The following is a 12,638-nucleotide window of genomic DNA, read 5'->3' as shown; positions in this document are numbered from 1 at the left end:
TGGCCTTGCTATAGAAACACGCTACACCCAGAATTGAAGACCTCTGTTTTCTGACAACTTCTAATAGGTCCCTGTCAGAGCAGTAACTCCCAAGCACAAAACAGGCAATATCGGTCCAGCCCAATCTATGCCCATCGGTGGGCGGCAAGAACGCCACAGGAGGGAGAGGCTAGTTAGCCCCGCTCCAAATTCCAGCCTTGCCTCTTCCGGCAGCCGGCTAACCTCTACATTCCTCGGTTGTTCCGTACATAGGCGAAGCGGCACCTTCCTCATAAATCTGCTGAGGGGCTAATGACTAACCTCCTTAGCACAATATCTGGCACAGAGTAAGGGCTTATTCAACCGCCAGACCACAGCTTTTCTGTCAGCCTTCCCTGCTTTTACGATGCTATGAAATGGGCAGAGTTGTTTATAAAGCTCTCAGTTAGGGGTGAATCTTGTTTGATGGGGTTATTGGGATTTGTCACTCTATTTCCAAGACATCACCCTTCTCTTTCCTGGGCCAGCGGGTGCCCAGGAGAAGTCAAAGGAGCGCAGGAAGGCCTCTTTTTTCTCTTCTCTTTCCTAACCGTTTCCCTATTACATATGTATTGTAGGGGAGATGCTTCTTTTCCAGGTGCAAAATCCTCCTGGATGGGTTAGATGGTGTTCTCTAAGTGCAAGCTTGGACCGGCAGCTTCAGGATTATCTGGGAAGTTGTAAGGAATGCAAGTTCTCAGGCTGCACTCCCGCCCTAGTGAATCAGCATCTGCATGTTAACACTCCAAGTGATTCCAATCCGCACTAAATTTGGAGAGCCCTCAGATTGGGTTATCAGCCATTCACGTATCAACCGCACTGAATTTTGTAAGTTTGCGCCCTCAGAGGATGCGCACCGTGAATGGGGTGTGGTAGGTGGGAACTATTCGTGCACACTCTGCATGCTCTTCAGCAGAAGAGGCCAGAAGGGGGTCACCAGCCACCTGCCATCAGCAGTAGCCATACCATGCTACATTCCTGTCTTAAGTTACTTCCTCATTGCTCGGATAAAATATCTGACGTCCACAAATTACAGGAGGACAGGTTTCTTTTAGCTCACAGTTTATAGAGGTTTCAGTACAGTCGGCTGGTTCCAAGGCAGGGTGGCATGGCAGAGGGACACTGCGGAGGAGGAATAGTTCATGGCATGGTAGGTAGGAAGGCTTCCTTCTTTCTCTTTTTATTCCATCCAGGCTATGAGCAACATGTAGGGTGGGTCTTCTCTCTTTGGTAAACCCATCATTCACATCCAGAACTCTGCTAAAGCCATAGGTGGACTAATCCAGTACCACGCACCCATGACCCAGTCTTTCCCAGAAGCCCCACTTAGGAGCACACGAGGCTTGGGTGAATGTTGAGGTATAAGCCATAACACTTCTCATCAGCAATATATGAGTGGTGGACTTTATAGAGTCCTCCCCAGCTTTTCTTTTTTCTCGCTTTTATTTAGCCATTCTGATAATATAATAAAATTTCATTGTGATTTCCTCATTTTCCTTGATGGTTAATGATGCTAAGCATCTTTGCATGCACTGATTTATCATCTGTTCATGTTCTTCAGTAAGATTCTTATCTTTTGCCCATTTTTAGTTGCATTATTTGATTCTTTACTGTTCAGGGGTTTTTATTTGTTTCTTGTTGTTGTTGTTTTGTTTTGTTTGAGACAGGGTCATCCTATGTAGTGCAGTCTGGCCTTGAACTCACCGTATAGCCTGGCCTGGCCTCAAACTCGCAGAGTCCTCCTGCCTCAGCCTTCCAACTGCTGGGATTACAGGTGTGCACCACCACACCTGGCTTTACTGTTGAGTTTTGAAAGTTCTTTATATATTCTTAATATTAGTCCTTTGTTGGATATGTGGTTTTCAAATATTTTCTCCTGTTTATTTGTTTGTTTATAAGACAGATTGTCTTTTTCTGCTTTAGGTAATACTGGCCTTATAAAATAAATAAGTGTTTCTTCCTCCTTTGTTTTCTGGAAGAGATTGTGTAAAATTGATGGTAATTCTTCTTCAAATGATTGGTGGAAATCTCCAGCAATTCCATGCCCTGTGGACCCCATTCCCACTCCCATAAATGCCAGCACTTACAAGATTTAAAAGGAAAAAGGAAGTTACCTCTTCAATTTACAGTCGCAAGGTGGAATATCTTTACTACTCTTAATAAGGTTGCCAATTATTGTGTATTAAAAACAAGTCTTATGATTTTAACATTTTAATTGAATCACTTTTATAAAGACACTATCTCCAAATAAGGTCACATTCTAAAGTACTGGGAGGAAAGATTCCAACATACCTTTTTATGAGGGTGCTGGGGGAATCACAATAAATTGAGGCCAGGGCCCAGAGACCTTAATGGAGGCCTTAATGGTCCTGCGATGCTATGAGGCTCCAGGGCAAGATTACATCAGCATAGGATCACCGCTGCCCTCTAAGTCATCCGCACTGATCCTCATCCACATAAAATGTGTGAATTTAAGATTCTTATGAGTTTAAGATCACCACTCCCTTCCAAATCATATGAAAATCCTTCCAAGTATTGTTTGGGTCCAATAAAAAGTGGCTGGCTCAGAGGGTCATCGTTTCTGCCCATCCTGAGGCATTGATCTCCCAGCCCCCCCTTTATGAATTACTAAATTTGTTTCTGGTTTTTCTTCACCCTTTTGCCATCCCCCTCATACAGGCAGATGGGGACGTTGGCCAGGACCCCAATACGAGGTGGGGTACAATTCAAGCCATTCTCTCTGAAGCCAAGCAATGGGCAAGAGAAGGAGACTGGAAACTTGTTCCATAGCCAGGTGGCTGCTTTGTCAGCTTCCCCTGTGCTATCTGAGCAGGGAAGAGAAGTCCCTCATATCCAACTCCACCCCTGCCTGCCTGGGCACCAAGAGTTTTTTAAATGGACTCTGAATGTGCCTGCAGGCTCCCAAAATTGTGCATATGAGAATACAGGACACCTTCTTGCCAGGGCTACTCCAGTGGAAGAAGAAGGCACACACAGCCAAGGAATGAGCGTTTACCCAGAGCCAGGCCTAAGTGCAAAGATGTTGCTATCTCCCAAGGGACCCTCAATGCCTAAGGGACCACTAGGGGCAAGCCTTTCTCCCACAGGCAAATAGCGAGGTTGTAAAGTGAGGTAAAAACTACCTGTCCACCCCTGCATGCTTCCCCAGGTCCAGGGCTGAGAGTCCGGTTGAGAAAGGAGTGAAGGGAGGGTGATGGTACCCAGCCCTCCACACTATGTTCTAGGGTCTGTGCAGCCAAATCTTAATTTAGCAATGAGATGGATGTTTTAGACATAGAACTGAATCTTCTACATCAAAGAGTCCCGAATATACAGAAGGAAGAAGTTACAGGCTGAGAGTGTTAAAAGCGCTGCTACCCAGCAGGAAACAGAAGTTTCATAGATCAAAACTGAGCAAAATGACTGGAAAAAAATTAAATGATGTCAGACTTGCTCTTCACAGAGCCCATACTCAAAACAACAGAGAATGTCACATGTGCACATCATAGCACCGCAGTGGAGTTCATTTCAGGGCCTGCTGCTTTGCGTAGCAGGTTATCATACACAGTTTCCCCTGTCATTAGTTATTCCTCAGAAGTATGATTTTTTAATGACTACAGTGTCTACAGGCACTTGATCTCACATGTAATCCACACCTTTACTCAGGCTATTTTTTGTCTGATTCAGCTCTCAGTTTTTAACCTAACACCAAACTCTTAATGTGTAAATACCAAGCATATTAATGCATCTGTGATAAGTATAATCATAATAATAAATAGAAAACAAAAATTAATTTTTCTACTATTGTAAGTGTGTGTGTTCTACCCCATGGGTTCCTTTACATTCTTTCACAGCATGGTAAGTACTGTGATAGGAGAAAATAGTTTAATGCAGTTAAACCATATACTAGATGAAAAGTAGTTGGGTTTAAAATAAAATATAAAAATGATACAATTGCAGCACATAATTTCCACTGGTACTTGATGGGAGCTGTGGGATAACTTCACAACATCAAGTAGCAGCCCTGAGTGAAATTCTGACGAACGCCTTCTCTGCGTCACTGCACTTTAAGCTGAGATCAGAGCAAACACTTGGTAGAGTGGGACTTGGAGCTCTTCCATCACGCTCAGCAGGCGGCTTCTCTTGGCCTTCTACCAGTGGAAGGTCCGCCTTCTGTAGAAATCTTCAGTGTGGCTAACGATATGTTTCACAGTTTTCATGAGTTCTATCACCATGAGGTCATCCAGTGACCAGCAATGTGAAGGAGGAAGAGCTGCCCAAGGATAGGATAAAGACTCGAAAAATTCAGAGCAGATGCAGGAAGATAGAATTCCCAACCTTCTAGTTCCATCAACCTCACAAGGAAAGAGTGAACAAAGTTCACAAACAAAGCAGCAGGCCCTGAAACGGACTCCATTGTAGCACAGGTGGGAACAAAGAGTGAAAAAAAAAGATGGCAGATGCTCAGGGGCCCTTCCTGTGGGTTTGGGCAGTGCCTGTTCCTACTGTCAGAATGTTACTGGCACCCTGCGGGCAACACTTTTAAAGCACAGGACTAGTCCAAGGTGTAAGATCAATGCTCCCTTTCTACATCATGGGCGTTATTAATAAAGATGTAGGTTTTTATGCATTGGCAAGCTGCACGCCACTCAAAAGAAACAGATAAGGAAAATCCAAGAAAGCCTAATTTTGCAGACAGGGGAAAAATTGACATCACTGACCATTTTAAATACATTTCAAGGGCTGGGGATATAGCTCAGCAGCACAAGCACCTGCCTGGTAAGCACAAGGTCCTGAGTTTGCTCCCTGGTACCAAAAATTAGTAAATAAGTAAGTAAATAAATAAATAAACAAATTTATTTCAAGATGCATTAGGAAATGTTCAGACACTATTGTGTGTCTGTGTGTGTGTATGTGTGTAAATATTCTGAGAGAGGACCAACAGTCTGTAGGTTTTACCTGTAGGAGAAAATAGTATGTATCATGATGGTACTTCTAACTGAAAGACGTCTTGCTTCACTTTAATCATCTCTCCTCAAAGTACATGGGGGCCCGGGACCCCTTCCTACCTGTGCTGGTGTTGCTACTGGGGCTGGCCAGCAGAGGCCCCGAGCCCTGGGCTGCGGGTGGGGGCTGCCCATTGCTCAGCTGCCTGACTCTTCTGCGGTGGGATTTGCCATTGTAATGGACCTGGGCCTGGGCTGCAGAGTTCAGCTGGATGTTGCACACCTCGCAGAAGGAGAACAGGATTTTCTTTTTCTCTTTACTTAACTGGTCTTCAGGCCTGTCGTTCTTTATCCCCTTTTCTTCAAAGCCCCGGAGAAAAGTTGCCATATTCATAATACCATCTTCAAGGTGGTTGTCAGGGCTTAAGGAATACTTTGTACCTAGAAAACAAAGCAAAACAAAATGGTAGAAGTGCTTGTAAATTCATACATACTTTCTTATTTTCTAGCATGAGCACAATCAATTTTTAATGGTTTGATTTAGGTAGATGTCCCCCAGTCATTTAATTGTCACTCTTGAGAAATGTCTTCAGAAGTACCTGATTGTGCACATTGGTTTTGAATAGGAGTTCCCTTATCTGGAGCACTTTATACCCATCTTTGTTCTCCCCTCCCCATGTCACTTCCTATCCTCTTTGTCCTTTATACTCCTGCTTGCCTGTGAGACCTCGATAGCACATTGCCCTCTTGTTATGGCTTATATGTAGCTAACCCCTCAAAGTCTCATGTGCTCACAGGTGGGGGTTTCAAGCTGGCTAGATCTAGGGTGTGTGATATTGGGACTAAAAGGTGTATGGTACTAAATTAGTCCACTGATCGGAATTAGCATAGTTCTAGGTATGGGTAATGGAAGCGCCACCCTGGGTGTGGGTGGCACCAATCAATAGACTTTTTAGCCTGAATGGAATATAAAGGGACAGAAAAAGATTGGCCTGCAGCTGCTGCTGCCCGCTGCCTTCTGCCTGCCATGCCATGAACTATTTCTCCTCTGTGATGCTCCTCTGCCAAGCCACCCTGCCTTAGAGCCAGTCAACTATGGACTGAAACCTTTACAAACTGTGAACTAAAGTAAACCTTTCCTCGTTTACCTTGTGGGTGTTGGGTATTGTGTCTCAGCAATAAGAAAAACAGCTATTTCTCCAAAGGACCCACTCTGGCCCTGAAGAAAAGACAGGCCTGGTGGTATGCCACATGGTTACGCATCACAGCAACTATCAAAATGTGCATTTCATATGCATTTGTGCAATTATTTGTTTATGATGGTTTCCTAATTAAAGTATAAACTCTGTAAGAGCAGTAACCTCATCCTGGGGTATTTCTTAGGCCTACTACTCCACCTTTTACATAACAGACACTTAAATATCTATTGCAGGAGGAAAGGAATAGATGTTATGAACCCAGTATTGTGAAAAACTATAGTATGTATGTTATATTTGTACAATGGTCACACATCTGTACATATGCAGGCACACACCTCAGCAGGGTGATAACAAAGGCCAAAACACAGTATTTCTATAACTTACATTGGGTCGTGTTCCTTTATAAGTCAGCCCCTGGAAATTCACACATATTTTCTGATAGATGTAATGAAACAATTTGGGTTTTGGTTTCCAGATTAGCCCATAAACATCAATTTAATCTTTGATAAATTTGAAATGTAGAGCATCTGAAATACAAAATAATATATTATCGTCAACTAGCACTTGAAAAACAGTAAAGAGTCAGACATAATTATAAGTGCTGTTTTTTTCTTCATTTATTTAGATAAGGGTATAGTGATCTTCCTAAGATTTCAAAGGGGAGTGTTCAGTACCTTTAAACCCATAGATGGTGGTAGCTACAATGGCTTTCTATTTTGTTCAGTTATACTTTAAAATCAGTGAGTTTCCATTTTGGCTAACCCCAAGGTAACTGGTATTTTCATATTATCAGTGTGACTACAGCAACGCTTTTAGGTTCTCAAGTTAAATAAAGAAAATTCTCCAAGAAGACAGGGACAAGCAATGAGGCAAAAACGAAAGGAGAAATGTGTGCACGAGGAAGAATGGGCCGAGGATGTCACTGTACCATGAACCATGAAGAGTTCTACAAAGGTCTGTGCCTATGGGAGACGCCAGGGGGACTGAAGACACTGCTGGGAACATTTCCTTCATCTAAGTTGGTATGGGGGCTTTCTGGAAAGGGAGGTGCAAGGAGACACACGCTCACTTTTGGATTCACAACTGAATGACTGAAATTCAAAAAAGGTATGGCCAGAAAGGCGGATACTGATTTCATGTACAGAATAACAAAAATATCTCCTTATTTACTTTCATATATGCGGTTGTGAAGGTTGTTTGACTATTGCTAATTTGATATGTAAAACATATTTGTCCCATATCATACTTTACTCTGCTCCTGCCATTTTAAGGGACTATTGCACAAAATTTTCCAAACAAATTCTTCACCATTCAGCTCTCCACAAAGGCAGGTTCTACTTCAAAATCCATTCAGACTGCACATAATCAGATTTAGGCAATTTTTATAGCCAATATGGAGAAAACGACATTATGAAAACATAATTTGAACTGCAAGTGTACACACACACACACACACAGTTTTTTAGTCCATAAATCTAAATCTCATAAAACTTTAGAAAACACAAATGCCATATAAAAGTTACATTCAAACATACTACTGTTGTCTCTCTCAAAATATTAAAACATAAGGGTTAATGAACTAATTGCTAAACAAATGTATAATTTTTAATATTAGCTTATCAGTATTAGGTCCTGTCTAGAAAAATGAAGCCTCTGCAAAACATAAGAAAAAGTTAACCTTGCAAAGCTAGGCCAGGCCCAGTCTTTCCAATTCATTAAAACCAGAGTGCTACATTTCGACTCAAAGCACCAAGATCCTTGACTTGGCTGAGTGCTGTTGACACTCTCATCTAAAATGTGACCTCTTTGGAGGTGTCTGGCCTTGCCCATGTTGTGAAGTAACGTACTGTAATTCATCCAAACAGGATGGACATCATAATGCTCTACACTACATCTAAGATCTAAAAAATGGCATTGTATTATCTTCTAAAAGATAAACCCAGCTGATCCATCCCTTCCTGGTTGCTATTTGTCCTGCAAACAATTTATATTTCATATTTATTGAAAAAGACAAATTTTAAGAACTAAGAAACCTTTGAAATAAAGTGAATAGCTATTCTAGAATTCCATAATTTCTTTAGGATCAGCACCTTTCATAACATTTCACCCCTCTTTCATCTTCTCCCCAAGAGACTCTCACAGGTGAGAGCCCAAGCTGCCCACACCATATTCCTGGGCCACTCTAGGGAGGGGACAATCCCAGGGGAGGAGGTGTCCACCAAGTCTCAATTTATTAGTCCTAATTATAGCTTCATCACATTTCTTCTCCCTGAGAGGGGAAAAATAAGTCCAGCTCTCATTAACAGCCACTTGCAACCAAAGTATATTTAGTTCCAGAGGTCTTGGGAAAACGACCTAGTGGTGGTAGAGAGGGAAGATATCAGAGTCTCGACAGCCACTGTGGGCTTGAAATGATACAATTTTTAGGCTTATACTATGTGTGGATGTGATAGGATTTATAAAGTCGACTTTCTGGCTAAGGAGAAGGTAACAGTTTACGTGGAAGAAAAGAGAAAAATCACACTTACTATTTTAAAGTTGTTTATCAGACTCTCTTAAATTACATGTTTCACTTGCATGGGGTACATGGACCTTCAAGGTTTCAAACAGAGCAAGAGGCAGCATTCTACTTTTGATTGCCTGAAAGGGGGCTCTTAGAGTAAAAAAGGCAGGACAAGGAAACAAGTGCATGCTCTATTTTCCCTCTGTAACTTTCTGTAAGATGTATTGCAGCACCTTTGCATCCAGGAGGAAGTAGTCTCTTTTGTTGCAAGTGAAGAAACGAGAAAAGGGCAAATGAACTGACGGACCCAAACTGGATGAGCAGTGCAGATCTGTCGGAGTGGTTTAATTGGCCGGGAGGCGATTCATGGGGGAACTTTTTGAAAGTAACACCTTTCTCTGGTATAGCCTTGACTTGCAGTTTTTCAGGTGTTTTGATAATAACTTGAAAATAACAGAAATCTGATTCAGAAATAGACATTTCTGCTACATGTGTAGAAAAATACACGTTTTTGACAGTGGCCATGCCCAGTGGAGAAGAGAGAAGCAAACCTCACTCCTAAGTGAGAGTAACATGGCTCTGTCCCTCCCCACCCCGACCTGAGGGTTTGTGATCTCATTCTCCCGTGCAAGTGATCGGTTATCCACTTCCCATTCATCCCTTAACCCTTTATTCTCTGGTTTACAACTCATTTCCAAATGTACTGTGTCTCTCTGAAAAGTCACGTACACATTTCACCCCAGCAAATCCCATACAGTCCCAGCTCACCTCTCTACTCTTGAAGTTCTCAGGATACATCACTTGTCAGGGTCTCCTCCTACCTCTGCCCTCCTGGAGCAATATAGTGTTATTTATTTATTTGTTTATTTCAGTAAATGTTTACCTCCTATGTAGACAGAAGCTGGACACCAGGGAAGAAGAGCGACGAGGGTGGGTTGGGTGAGAAGCCCAACCTGATGGGACCCTTCAGACCAACAGGAAGTGCCAAGCAGAAAACAGGAAGTACCTCAGAGTGCAGTAAGTACTCTGGAAGAGCCTACATTTTCCTTCTTTGCTGGACTCAAGCTCCTTGAGGATAAGAACTGTGCTTTATTTATCCCTGTATTCTCGGCATCTAAGACTGTTGTTAGTATAAAAAGCAAACTTAATAAATATTGGCTCAATCAATAAATGCACTGCATTTGCACACTGTATGTGTGTGTGGTATGTTCAGTATATCTGGGAATGTGTTGCATGTGTATGATGTGTATGTGGTGTACATGTGTGCAGCATATACCTAATAACCAAGTGAACATAGTAACCAAGATCAATGTTTCCAAAAATAAAGCTTTAACTTCAAGTTCTGTTGGGGTAACTCATACACTGATAAGGGTACATTTGCATCAATATTTATGTGGCACAGCTCTTTACTGTCATTATTCACGGGCAACAGAACACCAGGTGTTGTGGGACAGTTTGCACAAAAATTTGTGAAGATGAAAAACACATAGATGGTGGAGTAATCCCAGCACTCTAGGAGGCTGAGATAGCAAGACTATAAATTCAAGCCCAGGGAAACTTACAGCCTGGGAAACTTACAGACTTAGTGAGACCCAGTGTCAAAATAAAAAATAAAAGGGCTGGGGATGTATCTCAGAGTGAAGGCCTTTGGTTCAAACCTGAGTACTGCAATGAAACAATCAATCATTGGAGAAAATTCAGGACTCTGGCCTTGATTCTTGCCCACTTCACTGTGTTGCAAAAACCTAGCACTTAATCTTCTTCATTTATGAAGGGTAAAATGTTGAGTTCCTGGGCTATTAGGCCACAAACAATGTCCCTCTCTAAAATAGTTTTGGAGAAAAACAAAAAAAAAAAAATCAGTAGAGCACGTTCACATTGTTGTATGCTTCCATATTTATTTCATAATAGGATCTAGATACAGGAACCTGCATGTGATGTAATTCAGCTAAACAGTCACCTGTTAAACAATGATGATTAACTAATATACTACCCTTGTTATATTGGTAGTTAAAGAAATGTATAAAACAAATAACTTTTAGTAATGAAGAGCTTATGATAACTTAGAAAACAAACTCCTCTATGGAGAACTCCTTGAATAATAGTTCCCAAATCACTTTGTGCACAACTTCTGCAGCATTTTAGTTTTATTACATTGGACTGAAGTTATTACTTAATGTTTGATTTCACTAGACTGTTCGCCTGTCTCATTTTGTTTCTAGTCACCTACGAGCACTTTGCTGAGTGCTGGTGAAATAGATTGTAATGGCATGCTCTGGCCTAATTCAAATCCCAAAAGACTTGACAGTAATGGCTGGGTAAGAACTACTGACATTCTGATGCTTTTAGTAGTTTGTTTCCCTTAAAAATCTTTTTTAGCTCAGTGTGATGGTTAAGCTTTCTTGTCAACTTGATTGGCTTGGGAGTTGCCTAAGGGATTAGTAAAATACACTTTAGGTGGGTCATGGAAACGTAATTCAAGAGATGATGTTTGGTCTCTTTCCTGTTCTTTTCTGGTGCTATTTGCCAGCCCTGCTACCCAGCTGACATGAAGTGGCCTTCTGCCACTTCCTGCCTTGGAGCCAGCCAACCATGGACTGAACCTCTGAACCCATGAGCCAGCTAAACTTTTTCTTCTTAAAATTGGGGAATGAGGTATTTTGTCTTAGCAACAGGAAAGCTGGCCGATACACTCCAGTTGTGGCACACACTGCTTCTTTGTTTTGGGGTAACTATATTAGAGGAGTTTTATTATGAGAAAGTAAAGCTGAGACTTTATTCTACATGGAGACTTGGAGTTATGGTTCTGAGGATCTCAATTTGCTTTACATAAACATAAAAGTTGTCCTTACTGCAGCTCCACTGCATCTCTGCAAATTATCCTTTTTTTTTTTTTTTTCCACAAAGAATCTTTTTCTTGTAAGTGTATTTCAACTGTAGTGTCCCTAAAAATTTTTGTTAGATCTTGGGAGAGACTGTGTTCTCTTATTGAAGAAGGAGTCACAGGAGATTAGTGGAGACCGGAAGGTATCAGAAGGACATGCAGATATCTAGCCTTAAAAAAGAAGAATGGCCTGAGACTGCTGAAGCTCAAATTGGATAATACTGTATTATAACCCATATTTTGGGTCATTCTGAATTGGATAAGCTAGACTTTTGGGAAAGTACTACTTTATTGTGAGTTATCATAAGGGCTACAAGGAAAGGCCACACTGCTGTGTGTGGGTCTAGAGGAGATATTCTCACATTCAATCTTATCAGAAGATTGACAGGGCAAGAAAGACACCCTCAGAGGGATGAGTTGTGACTGTCCCTGGGTCTGGAGGAACAGCTGGCCCAGGACTCAGATAGGAGAGACTTATTCAAGGCACTCCTACAGTTAGGAGATAAACTGATCCCTAAAACGTGGTGACAGGTCTGATATTCAGGCAGAGACCTCCCACCATTGACAGTTCCTAGGGAGGACTTTGGTCTGTGAACTCAGGGCACCTTTATATTAAGTAGCAGTTGTGGAGTTGCATACTTGTATCCCCACCTTTAAAATCTCCAAGCCACCGCTGAAATCATGCAGTGATGACAGCTGGTCTTCCCGCTACTGTGAGACACTGAGTAAGAGTCTGGTGAGGCACCTGGGCTGAAGGTCTATGTGGGAGAGCAGCAGCAAAGGGCGGCAGGCTGTTACTGAGCAACAAGAGGGAGGCGGTGGCCCAGAACTGGAAGGCTGGAAAGGATGTCAACCACAGGCGTCTTGGGATACTGCAGGGATTCAACAAAGTCAAAATGGGCAAACTAATAAATTAATGGAATTCTTGCATCAAGTAGGATGCAACAGAGACTTGAACTATTTTGAATTAGGTAAGTAAGCTGGGAGATTTAGATTACTTAAATATAAGGAAAATAAATTTGTTATTCTTATTCATTATTAAGATACAAAGTCATCAAGATGTCTAGCACTTAAAAGGTGTTTTATAA

General features: G+C 41.8%; 1 protein-coding gene across 2 annotated transcripts in view; it reads right to left on the bottom strand.

The window, feature by feature from the left end:
* Znf385b (zinc finger protein 385B) overlaps nucleotides 1–12,638 on the bottom strand; it is a 386,454-nt gene that overhangs the window by 284,871 nt on the left and 88,945 nt on the right. The window contains exons 1-3 of one of the 2 annotated variants that reach the window (XM_005373359.2): nucleotides 12,202–12,401; nucleotides 6,548–6,690; nucleotides 5,088–5,405 (exon numbers count right to left, since the gene is read on the bottom strand). In XM_005373359.2, coding sequence (XP_005373416.1) covers nucleotides 5,088–5,358 — 271 coding nt within the window. In that variant the 5' untranslated portion in view covers nucleotides 5,359–5,405; nucleotides 6,548–6,690; nucleotides 12,202–12,401. Of the gene's footprint in view, nucleotides 1–5,087; nucleotides 5,406–6,547; nucleotides 6,691–12,201; nucleotides 12,402–12,638 lie in introns of those variants that run through there. The other variant, XM_005373358.2, reaches the window with a different exon arrangement.

This window comes from Chinchilla lanigera, unplaced genomic scaffold, assembly GCF_000276665.1.
Source record: "Chinchilla lanigera isolate Chin_1 unplaced genomic scaffold, ChiLan1.0 scaffold00002, whole genome shotgun sequence".
NCBI lineage: Eukaryota > Metazoa > Chordata > Mammalia > Rodentia > Chinchillidae > Chinchilla > Chinchilla lanigera.
The sequence above is the reverse complement of the archived record's forward strand: the minus strand, read 5'-3'. Positions and strand labels throughout refer to the sequence as shown.